This window comes from Leucoraja erinacea, chromosome 2 (genome assembly GCF_028641065.1).
Source record: "Leucoraja erinacea ecotype New England chromosome 2, Leri_hhj_1, whole genome shotgun sequence".
Taxonomy (NCBI): domain Eukaryota; kingdom Metazoa; phylum Chordata; class Chondrichthyes; order Rajiformes; family Rajidae; genus Leucoraja; species Leucoraja erinaceus.
The window spans coordinates 92,362,782-92,375,139 of NC_073378.1; the positions used below are offsets into that span (position 1 = coordinate 92,362,782).

A 12,358-nucleotide genomic window follows, 5' to 3' on the forward strand; every position below is an offset into this window, starting at 1 on the left:
TTAGTTGATTCCTACTCATGATGGTTTGAAATCAACCTGCTCAGTAGCCCGACCTCAGCCATGGTCATTCAGACACTAACTCATCACTTCTCTGTCCACGGAGCCCCCTTAAAGCTGCTCTCAGTTCTCCAGTCAGCTCTTCAGGAATTTCGCGAAATACTGGGACTTTCACCACATTACCAGTGGCCCCGACCACCTGCAGTTCAACGGCCTGGCTGAGCAAGCGGCATAAAGTGCAAAGGAACTAATGTAACGCTCACACAGGGCCGGCTCTGATGTTTATCTCAACTTACTCAACCTTCGGAACATCGTCCACGACCCTCTCCTGGGATCTGCAGCCGAACGGCTCATGTAACGGCGAACCTGCTCCACTCTGCCTATGGCCAAGCAACTACTAGAACCACAAGTGTGTGCGCCGTCAGTTATCTAACCCCAGCTCCAACGCCGCCGCAACATACAAAGAAAATACTACGATATCTCCGATTCAACCACTCAACAAGGGACAGGTTGTCCGTTTGTGGTCACTCCGAGATTACAACCGCCTCGGAGTCATTCTGGGGTCCACCGCGGAACCACGCTCATACTTGGTCAGTATTGACAACGGCATTTATCGGCGAACCCGCCAACACCTCCTTCCGGTTAATGAACCAGCACCTCCAAGTCCCTCACGCTCTGCGAATGCTGCTCCAGCGATTCCTCTGCCGATGCCGGTGCCATCCCTGCCTTCCCCGGTGTCTCAATCTCCACCGGTGTCTTCTCCCCCGCGTTCACCCGATAAGGGACTTGCTTCCCCAGCGAAGGATGAGTTGTGTGCTGGAGGTTATTATCGTACACGTGCAGGTCATGACTGCAAGCCAAACCCTCTAATTGGAAAATTTACTGGCTATGCCTGAACTGTGCATGACCTGTCTAGTTTTATGTGCTCCCATATGCAGTAAAATAATAAATGCCGCACCTTATACTGGTTTGTTATATTTACTCCACTAACCACTATATATGCTTTACTTCCTTAAGAAGGTGTAGATTAGCCCTTATTAATTCATCCCATTTATAACCTTCGCCACACAAATATGCATGCTACCCTTTACATGGTATTACGATACTACACAAAGACTCTCTCTGTCTCTCTCTCTCTCTCTGTCTCTCTCTCTCTCTCTCTCACGAGTACTAGTTAGTAAGCAAGACGTCGGCAGCAACTGGCTGTTGAAATGCTCTAGTGTATTTGATGAAATAAAGTTGGACTTTATCATGAATGTGTTTTTATTGGTGTTTTTATTAGGCCACCAATAAAGTCGTCATATCTCAGGTTTGGAAATATCTAGTCTGGACAAAGACAATTTTATCCAGCTATCTGATGTGTTCATACATAAGACCATGCCGGTTTCTCAGCTAAACATTCCCAGACAGGAAGAGCTGATACCATGGCCTTACTCGAAGGATATCAAGATTCCTGAAATAGACTCTGGCATTGACCTACTCATTGGGACAAATGCTTCAAAGGATTGGAACCATGGGAGCTGGTCAACAGCCAAGGGGGTGAACCATACACCATGAGGACCCCACTGGGGTGGGTCATGTATGGTCTCCTAAGAGACAACAAAAGCAGGGATGAAAATGGCTGCCCTGCTGCAGCTGTAAATCGAATATCTGTTGTAAACCTAGAGGAGCTACTGATCAAGCAATACATAGAAACATAGAAAATAGGTGCAGGAGTAGGCCATTTGGCCCTTCGAGCCTGCACCGCCATTCAATATGATCATGGCTGATCATCCATGGCTGATTATCCTGTACCTGCCTTCTCTCCATACCCCTTGATCCCTTTAGCCACAAGGGCCACATCTAACTCTTTCTTAAATATGGCCAATGAGCTGGCCTCAACTACCTCCTGTGGCAGAGAATTCCAGAGATTCACCACTCTCTGTGTGAAAAATGTTTTTCTCATCTCTGTCCTAAAAGATTTCCCCCTTATCCTTGAACTGTGACCCCTTGTTCTGGACTTCCCCAACATCGGGAACAATCTTCCTGCATCTAGCCTGTCCAACCCCTTAAGAATTTTGTAAGTTTCTATAAGATCCCCCCTCAATCTTCTAAATTCTAGCGAGTACAAGCCGAGTCTATCCAGTCTTTCTTCATGTGAAGTCCTGACATCCCAGGAATCAGTCTGGTGAACCTTCTCTGTACTCCCTCTATGGCAAGAATGTATTTCCTCAGATTAGGAGACCAAAACTGTATGCAATACTCCAGGTGTGGTCTCACCAAGACCCTGTACAACTGCAGTAGAACCTCCCTGCTCCTATACTCAAATCCTTTTGCTATGAATGCTGACATACCATTCACTTTCTTCACTGCCTGCTGCACCTGCATGCCTACTTTCAATGACTGGTGTACCATGACACCCAGGTCTCGTTGCATCTCCCCTTTTCCTAATCGGCCACCATTCAGATAATAGTCTACTTTCCCGTTTTTGCCACCAAAGTGGATAACCTCACATTTATCCACATTATACTGCATATGCCAAGCATTTGCCCACTCACCCAGCCTATCCAAGTCACCTTCCAGGCTCCTAGCATCCTCCTCACAGCGAACACTGCCCCCCAGCTTCGTGTCATCCGCAAACCTGGAGATGTTGCATTCAATTCCCTCATCCAAATCATTAATATATATTGTAAATAGCTGGGGTCCCAGCACTGAGCCTTGCGGTACCCCACTAGTCACTGCCTGCCATTGTGAAAAGGACCCGTTTACTCCTACTCTTTGCTTCCTGTCTGCCAGCCAGTTCTCTATCCACATCAATACTGAACCCCCAAAACCGTGTGCTTTAAGTTTGTATACTAATCTCTTATGTGGGACCTTGTCAAAAACCTTCTGAAAGTCCAGATATAACACATCCAATGGTTCTCCCTTATCCACTCTACTAGTTACATCCTCGAAAAATTCTATAAGATTCTTCAGACATGATTTACCTTTCATAAATCCATGCTGACTTTGTCCAATGATTTCACCACTTTCCAAATGTGCTGCTATCCCATCTTTAATAACTGATTCTAGCAGTTTCCCCACTACTGATGTTAGACAAACTGGTCTGTAATTCCCCGTTTTCTCTCTCCCTCCCTTTTTAAAAAGTACAATCACGACTTCAATGAAAGAACCAGCACGGAAACAGAAGAAATGTCCAGAGAAGATCTAAAGTTCTTGGATATTATGAATCGCTCAGCAAAGATGATAGATGGACACTATTTTCTAGACTTACCTTTCAAACAAGAAAGTGTCGGCATGCCAAATAATTGTTGCATTGCAGAGCAGCTCATACAGAGTCTGAAATGCAGGTTTGGCAAGAATAAGAAATTTCATGATGAATATACACCTTTCCTCACAGAAATGATTGACAATGCTTATGCTAAAATGGTATCGGTGGACCACCTGAATCGAAGTGATGGAGAGCTCTGATACATCCCTTACCATGGTGTGTATCACTCAAGGAAAGGGACATTGAGGGTGGTCTTTGACTGTGGAGCAGTCTTCAAAGGACCATCACTTAACTGCCAGCTGCTGCAGGGTCCAGGCCTTACCAACTCACTCATTGGAGTTCAGACAAGAACTCAGATTCAAACAAGAACCGGTTGCTTTGATGGCTGATATCAAAGCAATGTTTCATCGTCAAGGTATCAGAAAAGCATTTTGACTATCTGCGATTCCTGTGGTGGCCCAAGGGTGACATGCAGCACGATCTTGAATACCAGATGAAGGTACATCTTTTTAGAGCAGTGTCGTCACCAAGTTGTGCAAATTTTGCATTGAGGAAGACGGCTGAAGACAACAAAGCTCACTTTCCAGCAGAGGTGACAAACACAGTAAAGACCAACTTCTATGTAGATGATTGTTTAAAATCCATGCCTTCGGAACACAAAGCAGTTCAAAATCAGTGGTGCCAGCAATGGTTGCCTCGCCAGCAGTCTGTCACGTCCCTTCTCTGTTTTTATTATTTTAAGTATGTTTTAAATGTGTGTTTCAATGTTTCTAGATTAGTTTATGTGGGGGGGAATAGGGGGAAACTTTTTTTTCAGTCATTAACCTCAACGGAGATGCGACTTTCTCAGTGTCTCATCTCCGCGCCCCCTGCGCGGCCTAACAAGTGGATTGGTGCGGCCTTTCCTGGAGACCGGCCTAAAAGGAACTTCAAGCCGCAGGCGCGGCGCAGCACGGACATGAACATCGCGGAGCTGCAATCCTTTGCCGAGGATCGCCAGAAGAAGTGGTGCAACCACGGGGCCTGTGGACTTTAACACTGTGAAGCCTGCGGTCTCCATTAAGAAGCGGCCGACTTGGGAACTCCTTGCCGCGGAGTGTTACGATCCGTCCTGATGTTGGAGTTTCCATCATCCTGACGAGAGGGCCTGAACATCGGACCTTCTGTGGAGGCGATCTGCGCAGGGTTCAAAGGCCCCGACCACGGGTGAACAAAGGAGGAAGATAACTAAACTTTATTGCCTTCCATCACAGTAAGGAATGTTGACTCCATTGTGGTGGATGTTTATGTAAAAATTTTATTGTGTATTGTGTTCTTTTCACAGTATGGCTGTATGGTAACCCAAATTTCACTGTACCTTAATTGGTTAAGTGACAATAAATGTGAACTTAAACAAACTTGAAATGGCAAGAGGCCCAACTTCCCTCTGTCAAATGGGAGGATTTATGCTGTCAAAGTGGATCAGCAACAGCCGTGCTGTATTGGCATCCATTCCACAAGAAAACAGAACCAAGGAGACCAGAGAGTTGGAATTGGACAAAGACAATCTGCCAATGGAAAGAGCACTGGGATTGCACTGGTGCGTTGAAACAGATGTGTTCAAGTTCAGAATTGCTGCACAGGAACGACCATACACAAGATGGGGCATCTTGTCAGTTTTAGGCTCTATACACGAGCCTTTAGGATTTCTAGCACCATTTACCCTGCCAGCCAACTGATTATGCAGGAGCTCTGTAAGGAAAGACTCGGATGGGATGAAAACATACCCTAAACCTTTTCTTAGCGATGGACAGGATGGTTAGCAGAAGCCCGCAAGCTTTGGTCAAATCAGTTATGCACAGCTGCACCACTTTTCAGACGCAAGCGAAAGTGGCTACAGTACTGTTTCATATCTAAGACTGGAAGATGATAACAAAGAAGTACATGTTGCATCCATAATGGAAAAGGCCAGAGTGGCACCATTAAAACAAATGACAATTCCCAGAATGGAGCTTACAGCTGCAGTCCTAGCTATCAGGGTTGACACAATGCTGCAAAAGGAATTACAGCTTCAAATGGACAAATCTATCTCCCGGACAGATAGCACAACAGTGCTTAAGTACATCAACAACTAAACCAAACGCTTCCAAACATTTGTAGCAAGCAGGATCTCTTTTGTAAGAAATGCTACTGATATATCACAATGGAGATATGTTGGCACAAAGGAAAATCCTGCAGATGAAGCCTCTAAAGGACTAACAGCAGACCGCTTCTTAAGATGTAAGAAATGGTTCAATGGACCAGAGAATGGCAAAAGCTTCACTTGGAATCTGCAATCTCTGCTAATGATCCAGAAATCAAATAAGACATCACAATGAATGTCATTGTCAAGGATCCATTGAACCCCACAAACTATCTGATCACCTATTTCTCATCATAGAGGAACCCGAAGACTGCTGTAACTTGGCTTCTTAAAGTAAGGACAGCACTCTTGCAGTTGACTCGAAAAAGAAAGGAAATTCAGACTGCTACGAGTAGCTTTGAAAAAGACCCTGGCAAGCTAAAGGAAAAGGTTAATAAGGAGATGCAAGTCTTTAAAGCAACACTCTGAGAGTGTTTATGTCCTGAATATCTTCTCCAAGCAGAGAATGCAATCATCTCTTTCAGTCAAAGACAAAGATTCAAAGAAGAGCTATCAGTACTAGAAGCTGGTAAAAATTGTGTCAAAAGAAGCAGTCATTGGTACAAGCTAGATCCAGTGCTGGATTATGGAGTACTTAGAGTAGGTGGTCGCCTGAATAGATTAGCAATGCCGGAAGAGGCCAAACATCCTATTATTCTATCAAAGGACCGTCACATATCAACACTGCTGTTACGACATATCCATGAACAGATTAGACATGGAGGTCGAAATCATATGATGTCTCGCCTCCGTAAAAGATACTGGATTATCAAAGCTAACTCCGCTGCCAAAAAGATCATAAGACTGTGTTGTATGTAAACGACAACGGGGAAGAGTTGGAGAACAAAAAATAGCAGACTTGCCCCTAGAGAGGATTCTACCAGACAAGTCTCCATTTACAGATGTAGGAGTAGACTACTTCAGTCCTATCGAGATCAAGAGAGGACGAAGTCTTGTTAAAAGGTATAGTGTAATTTTCGCCTATGGCAAGCAGGGCAGTACATATTGAAGTTGCATCTACAATTGACAGACTCCTGCATCCAAGCATTACAAAGATTAATCTGTTGACGAGGTCAAGTTTCTTTAAGATCAGCCAATGGCACAAATTTTATCGGAGCGGAAAGAGAATTGAGAGAAGCACTCCATGGCTTGAATCAGAATAAGATCCACAGTACTATGCTTCAGCGAGGGATAAAGTGGTAGTTTAACCTTCCCAGCAGGATCCCATCACAGTGGTGGTTGGGAACTATTGATCTCCTGGTTCAAAATCTGCTGCGCTCTGTTCTGAACCAACAAGTTCTGGACAATGAAGGATTGCTAACTTTAGTTTGTGAAGTTCAAGCAATTTTAAATCGATCCATTACCAAGAGTTCTGATGATCCAATGTGACTGGAAGCACTCACACCAAACCACCTTCTTCTGTTGAAAAACAAGCCACCTGGACTCTTCGTGAAGGAAGACGTACATTAAATGCAGATGGAGACAGGTGCAATATGACAATAGACAATAGACAATAAGTGCAGGACTAGGCCATTCGGCCCTTTGAGCCAGGACCGCCATTCAATGTGATCATGGCTGATCATCCCCAATCAGTACCCCGTTCCTGCCTTCTCCCCATATCCCCTGACGCCGCTATTTTTAAGAGCCCTATCTAGCTCTCTCTTGAAAGCATCCAGAGAACCCCGAGGCAGAGAATTCCACAGACAGATGTGGCACATATGTGGCAGATCTCTTTTGGAAACAGTGGACACAAGAATACTTGTCTCCAATCCAAGAATGACAACGATGGTCAAGGGTAAGGAGAAGCTCCAGGTGACATTGTTGTGCTGGCTGATTCCACTGCACCACGAGGCTCCTGGCAAATGGGCAGAATATTGAAGACCATTCCAGATGCACAAAGTCTTGTGCGCACAGTTCGACTTCAAATTAAGAGCAGCATCTTGGAAAGGCCGATAACAAAGATATGTCTGCTCCAAGAAGCTGAGACCTAGGTACAGCAAGAAGATTGAAGAATCACTAAAGAAGATTACATGCCAATACATAGTACATACCTTGTTTTTTTGAAAATGTGTAGTTTTTAAAGCTCCTTTTAATGTTTATTGGTAATTGTTTTGTTATATACGCGACAATTATAGGCCGGTGTGTTGGAGCCATTTATGTTTAGGCTAGCTACTGTTGGCATATTTTATTCTTTTGTCTAGATATATCTTGCAGTATTATTTTGGACACTTGGGGGTGGTCATTAGATGCACAGAGGGGCGTATACATATATGGGCATAGTGGCAGACCAAGCACAGGGGTGGACAGTATACAGTTTTAACCAGACTGGGGAGAACTGCTAGCTACAACTTGTGTGCAGAATAAGGAAAACCTGGTACATTCATCTCTTTGTTTGTACAATCATTTCAATAAATACTAATTAAACTGGAAATAATGACTGGAAAATCTGTTCTAATAGGTCTGCTTAAGATCACTCCTACTTACCTGTGTCAGGGCCGGCCTTAAGCCGATTGGACCAATTGCTCCCAATTGGGCCCCGCACCAATGTTCCGTATTTCGTATGGAAATACGAATTCGCATTTAGATAGATAAGATTTTTTTTTTAAACATTCGGCATCCGGATTTTTTTTTTAAACGAACATGGATAACAACCGCTGCACGGCCATCAGACACAAATGATTTGTTAACTACTACTGTTAGCACTTGTTAACAGCCAGTAGTTAACAAGTAATTATACAATGTGTCATCAATGCATCGATCCACATTCCTCAAATGTAATTGTGTTTTGAACGTATTAATGACGCCGCGTTCCTTTGAATAAAATTCACGTGGTGTCATTAATACTTGATCCAAACACAATTACATTTACTGAGGAATGTAGATCAATGCATTGATTACACATTGAGAATTTCTTAAAACTCACCATCATGATTGAGGGCTCCGGACCGCGAGAAGGGACTTCTTCTTGGTGTGCAGGTTAGTCATTCACCTACTGACCCACATTGTGTCGCTCTGTCTTTCGCTCTCTCCCTCCCTCTATCTCTCTCTCTCACGCACTCTCTCTCGCCCGCTCCCCATCTTGTTTCTCTCTAGCTCTCTCACTCCCTCTCTCTCACCCTGTCACCTCGGCATTCCCGGAATCATTGACATTTTGCGGTAGACAAAAATGCTGGAGAAACTCAGCGGGTGTGGCAGCCGCTTGCCCGCTGAGTTCTTCCAGCACTGTTTTTTGTTTGGCTCTGAAATTGAAGGTGGCTCAGCGGGACGGGCTCTGGGGAGAGGGTTGCGTTTCTGGTCGAGACCATTCTTCAGGCAATCACAAGTACTCTCACCGGCGAGAGTTCAGTCTGAAGAAGGGTCTTCTCTCCAGAGTTGCTGCCTGGCCTGCTGAGTTACTCCAACTTTATGTCTATCTTCAATTTCAGAGACATTAAATTTCTCACGAGAGGCTTGTAGCGTCTACCCCCCCCTCTTCCTTCCCAACCTCAGCCTCATGGACCTTAGCGTACCTCCTAAAAATGGCTGCAGGAGTGGGGCGCTGTTGTGTATGGCTGCTCTGCCTGCAGTCCGTCCTTTCACCCTTTTTTATTTTTAGTCCTTTAAAAAAAAATGTTTGTTGGAGGTCTTCTTTTATGTGGTGGGTGGGGGGAAGGGAAGGGGGAAACTTCCCTGGTCCTTACCTGGTCGGAGAGGCGGCTTCCCTCCGAGCTGCATCTTCGCCCCTTCCTCGCGGCCTACCATCGGACTGGAGCAGCGTCTCCTGTCGGGAATGGCCAGAACCCCAGCTTCGGCGGCGCAGCACTGAAACACCGTGCGGTAAGCTCTGGAGTGCTGTGACCGCCGACTCCAACATCGAGGAGCTGCGGTCTGCGGAGCGTCCAGGCACGGGCGGCGCTGGATTTAAAACACCATGGAGCCTGGGATCTCTCGCCGAGATCGCCAGAGTCGGAGCACCGACCTTGTGGACATTGGTAGCCGCGGTCCGGGGAGGGAGCGGCCGTTCCAGACACTCAAAGCCGCTGAGGCGTGTTTCTCCCGACGCCAGAGCTCCATCATCCAGCAAGAGGGCCTGAAAACATCAGACTGGCTGCGGAGGCCACATAGGCCCCGACCTCGGGTGATCACAGAGGAAGAGGACTGAACTTTCTAGTGCCTTTCCCCACAGTGGAAAATTTTGATTCTGCTGTGGGGGGACGTTCATGTTAAATTCTATAATGTGTTGTGTCATTTTTATTTTTTTTATTTTTCTATGGATGTATGGAAACCTAATTATTTCTTAAAATTTACTTACTTACTTAAATTTACTTACTTACTTACTAAAACCCATTCCCATCACGGTTCATGTTGCACTTATAATGGGCTTGAAGTGATTCTGTGAAACAAAAAGATAAAGAGCTGGTTTCAGTCCAACAGCAGCCTGAAGCACTTCAGCCTCTTAGCCCTGTGACCAGCTGTTTCAAGTTTTGTACTGCTGTTGCACTGAAACCAGCTCTTTATCTTTTTGTTTCACCCCCTAACCATCCACATTCATCTCCCTCTCCCCCACCTTCCACGGTGCCTGCTGCTTTGGTGGCAGGCACACCATCACGTTTACATTGCCAGTTAACCACTGATTTATTTTCAAGTGGTCAGTGCAAAGTCTGCCTTCTTAAAAACTGGTATCGTTGCCAAAAGTGACGTTTCGTGAAAATGGGCATTTGTAAAATTAAACCCCAGTGTCCTCTGAGCTACGTGTTACTGTATTGTTCAATATTCTTGCTAATTGGCGTATTAGCATTTCAATGCTGCGTGTGCTTCAGCATGTGGCCATCCATTAGTTAGATCGCAGCGGAACATAGTATTAAATCGCAAGCTGCAGATCTTGAGCAAAAAAAACCAAACTGCTGGAGGAATATTGAGTCACACCATTTAGTGAAGCCACCTATCAAAGGGTTGCTCTTTGGAGGTGAATAGTCACTTCCTTACTAACTGCTGATCCTATTTAACTTGGCGCAGAGTGCAATGGTTACCTGTTTTCTATTGCACAAATGCATGAGTGAAGAGTCGAGTCAAGAATGTATAATTGTCATGTGTACCCACAACAGAACAATGAAATTCTTATTTGCAGCAGCATAACAGGCGTGTAAACACAATACTCATAGATTGTATGAGAACAAATGAGAAACGAATAAATTCAATAACTTAACCCTAATACTAGTGCAAAAAAGCTCAGGGTGCCCCATCAAATCTTATCGATCGCTTCCTATCGCATGGTTTGTTGATCGTATTGCTAGATATAAACAGTTTTGGGAGAGAAAAATGCTCACGGCAGACCAAACGTGTTAAACAGGAATTGGTCAGATACTGAGCTTTACACAGTAAGAAATCATGTGAAATAATCACTGAATTTTATTTTAAATGAATGTACCTGCATTTTATACTGTTTAGTTTGGAGATACAGCCAGTTAGTCAACTGAGTTCGCACCGACCGGCGATTGTTGTTTTCCTATTTGTCAATTATTTTGTGCCTGATTATTTGGCGGCCAATCAATCGCTGTCTCTAAGGGGGTTACGTCCAATCACCAACCAAATAGGTCTCCGTCCAATCAGCTGCTGTCTCCAAGGGCATTGTGTCCAATCACATAATGCAGTTTAATGGTAATTAGCTGGTAACGGTTGGAAGCCAGTGGAGGTACTGACAGTCAAACGGGAGCAGGAGGGATTCAGACAGTGTATAATCCATAGCACCTTAGTGTACAATTTCATAATATATACTAAATAACTCGGCTGACAAACCTTGGCTGGGAATCTGGGGCTCACCAAAATTGTTCCCAATTGGGCCCCGCAACCCCTAAGGCCGCCCCTGTCCTGTGTAGTAATGGCAACGGAAAGTTGGCCACTGGACGAGTCGGATATTTGCCATTACAGTTACATTTAACCATCCAAATTGAACAGGTAGAGGCATCATGATGTCAGCATGTGTGAAATATTGTTAAGGCATAAGGTCCAAAGGTTCAAGCCAAGGAAGACCACAATGTAGCCCAGGTTCCCAGCCCTAAAACCAATAGCCCAGGGCCCCAGAACCTGCAATCCACATCTCCAACCCCAAACCTGTAGTCCACGTCCCCAGCCACAAAACGTAGCCCAGGTCCATAAAACCTGTAGCCCAGGTCCCCCAGTCACAGAACCTGTAGCCTACGTCCCCAGATCATGTAGCCCACGTACTCAGTCCCAGAACCTGTAACCCACATCCCCAGAGCCTCTATCTACCCCACATCCTCTAAACCTGTACCCCAGACCCCCAGCACCAGAACCTGACCTGTACCCCAAGTCCCCAGTCCCAGAACCTGTAGCCTAGGACCCCGGCCCCAGAACCTGATCTGTGACCCAGGACCCCAGAGCCTGTAGCCCACGTCCCTAAAACCTACAGCCCACGCCCCCAGAACCTGTATCCCAGACCCCCAGTCCCGGAACCAGTAGCCCACGTCCCCAGCCCCAGAACCTGTAGTCCAGCCCCCAGCCACCAATTCTCCCTCGGCTTCGAGCACTCGACAGTGGGTGGGAGGAGCAGACTCGGGGTCAGTCAGGTAGGTGGCCGTTGATCCCTCACCTCCGATACTCCACATAGGAATCGACGGCGGCGAGCGCATCCCTGTCCAGGCTGATGCGCTCCATGGGCAGCGCCGGTAACCAGGCAACGGAGGCGCCCGGCAGCCACTGCGCCCGGTGGTGAAGCGTGCGTGTGGCTCGCAGCACGTGGGCAGCGCTGATGCAACTACTACAAATCGTCCAGAGCAACTGGGGAGCAGCAATGCACCGAGTACAGATCATATGTATCACTCACAGCGCCAGGGCAGCGCTAATGCACCGAGTACAGATATTGTATATCAGTCACAGCAACAGGTCAACGCTAATGCACAGAGTACAGATCGTGTGTATCCGTCACAGCACAACGGCAGCGCTAATGCACC

General features: G+C 45.9%; 1 protein-coding gene across 1 annotated transcript in view; it reads right to left on the reverse strand.

The window, feature by feature from the left end:
- Positions 1-12,141, reverse strand: part of fam221a (family with sequence similarity 221 member A) — a 51,235-nt gene extending 39,094 nt beyond the window's left edge. The window contains exon 1 of the mRNA XM_055661110.1: positions 11,998-12,141. Coding sequence (XP_055517085.1) covers positions 11,998-12,062 — 65 coding nt within the window. The 5' untranslated portion in view covers positions 12,063-12,141. The remainder of the gene's footprint in view (positions 1-11,997) is intronic.
- Positions 12,142-12,358: the final 217 nt, after the last annotated feature.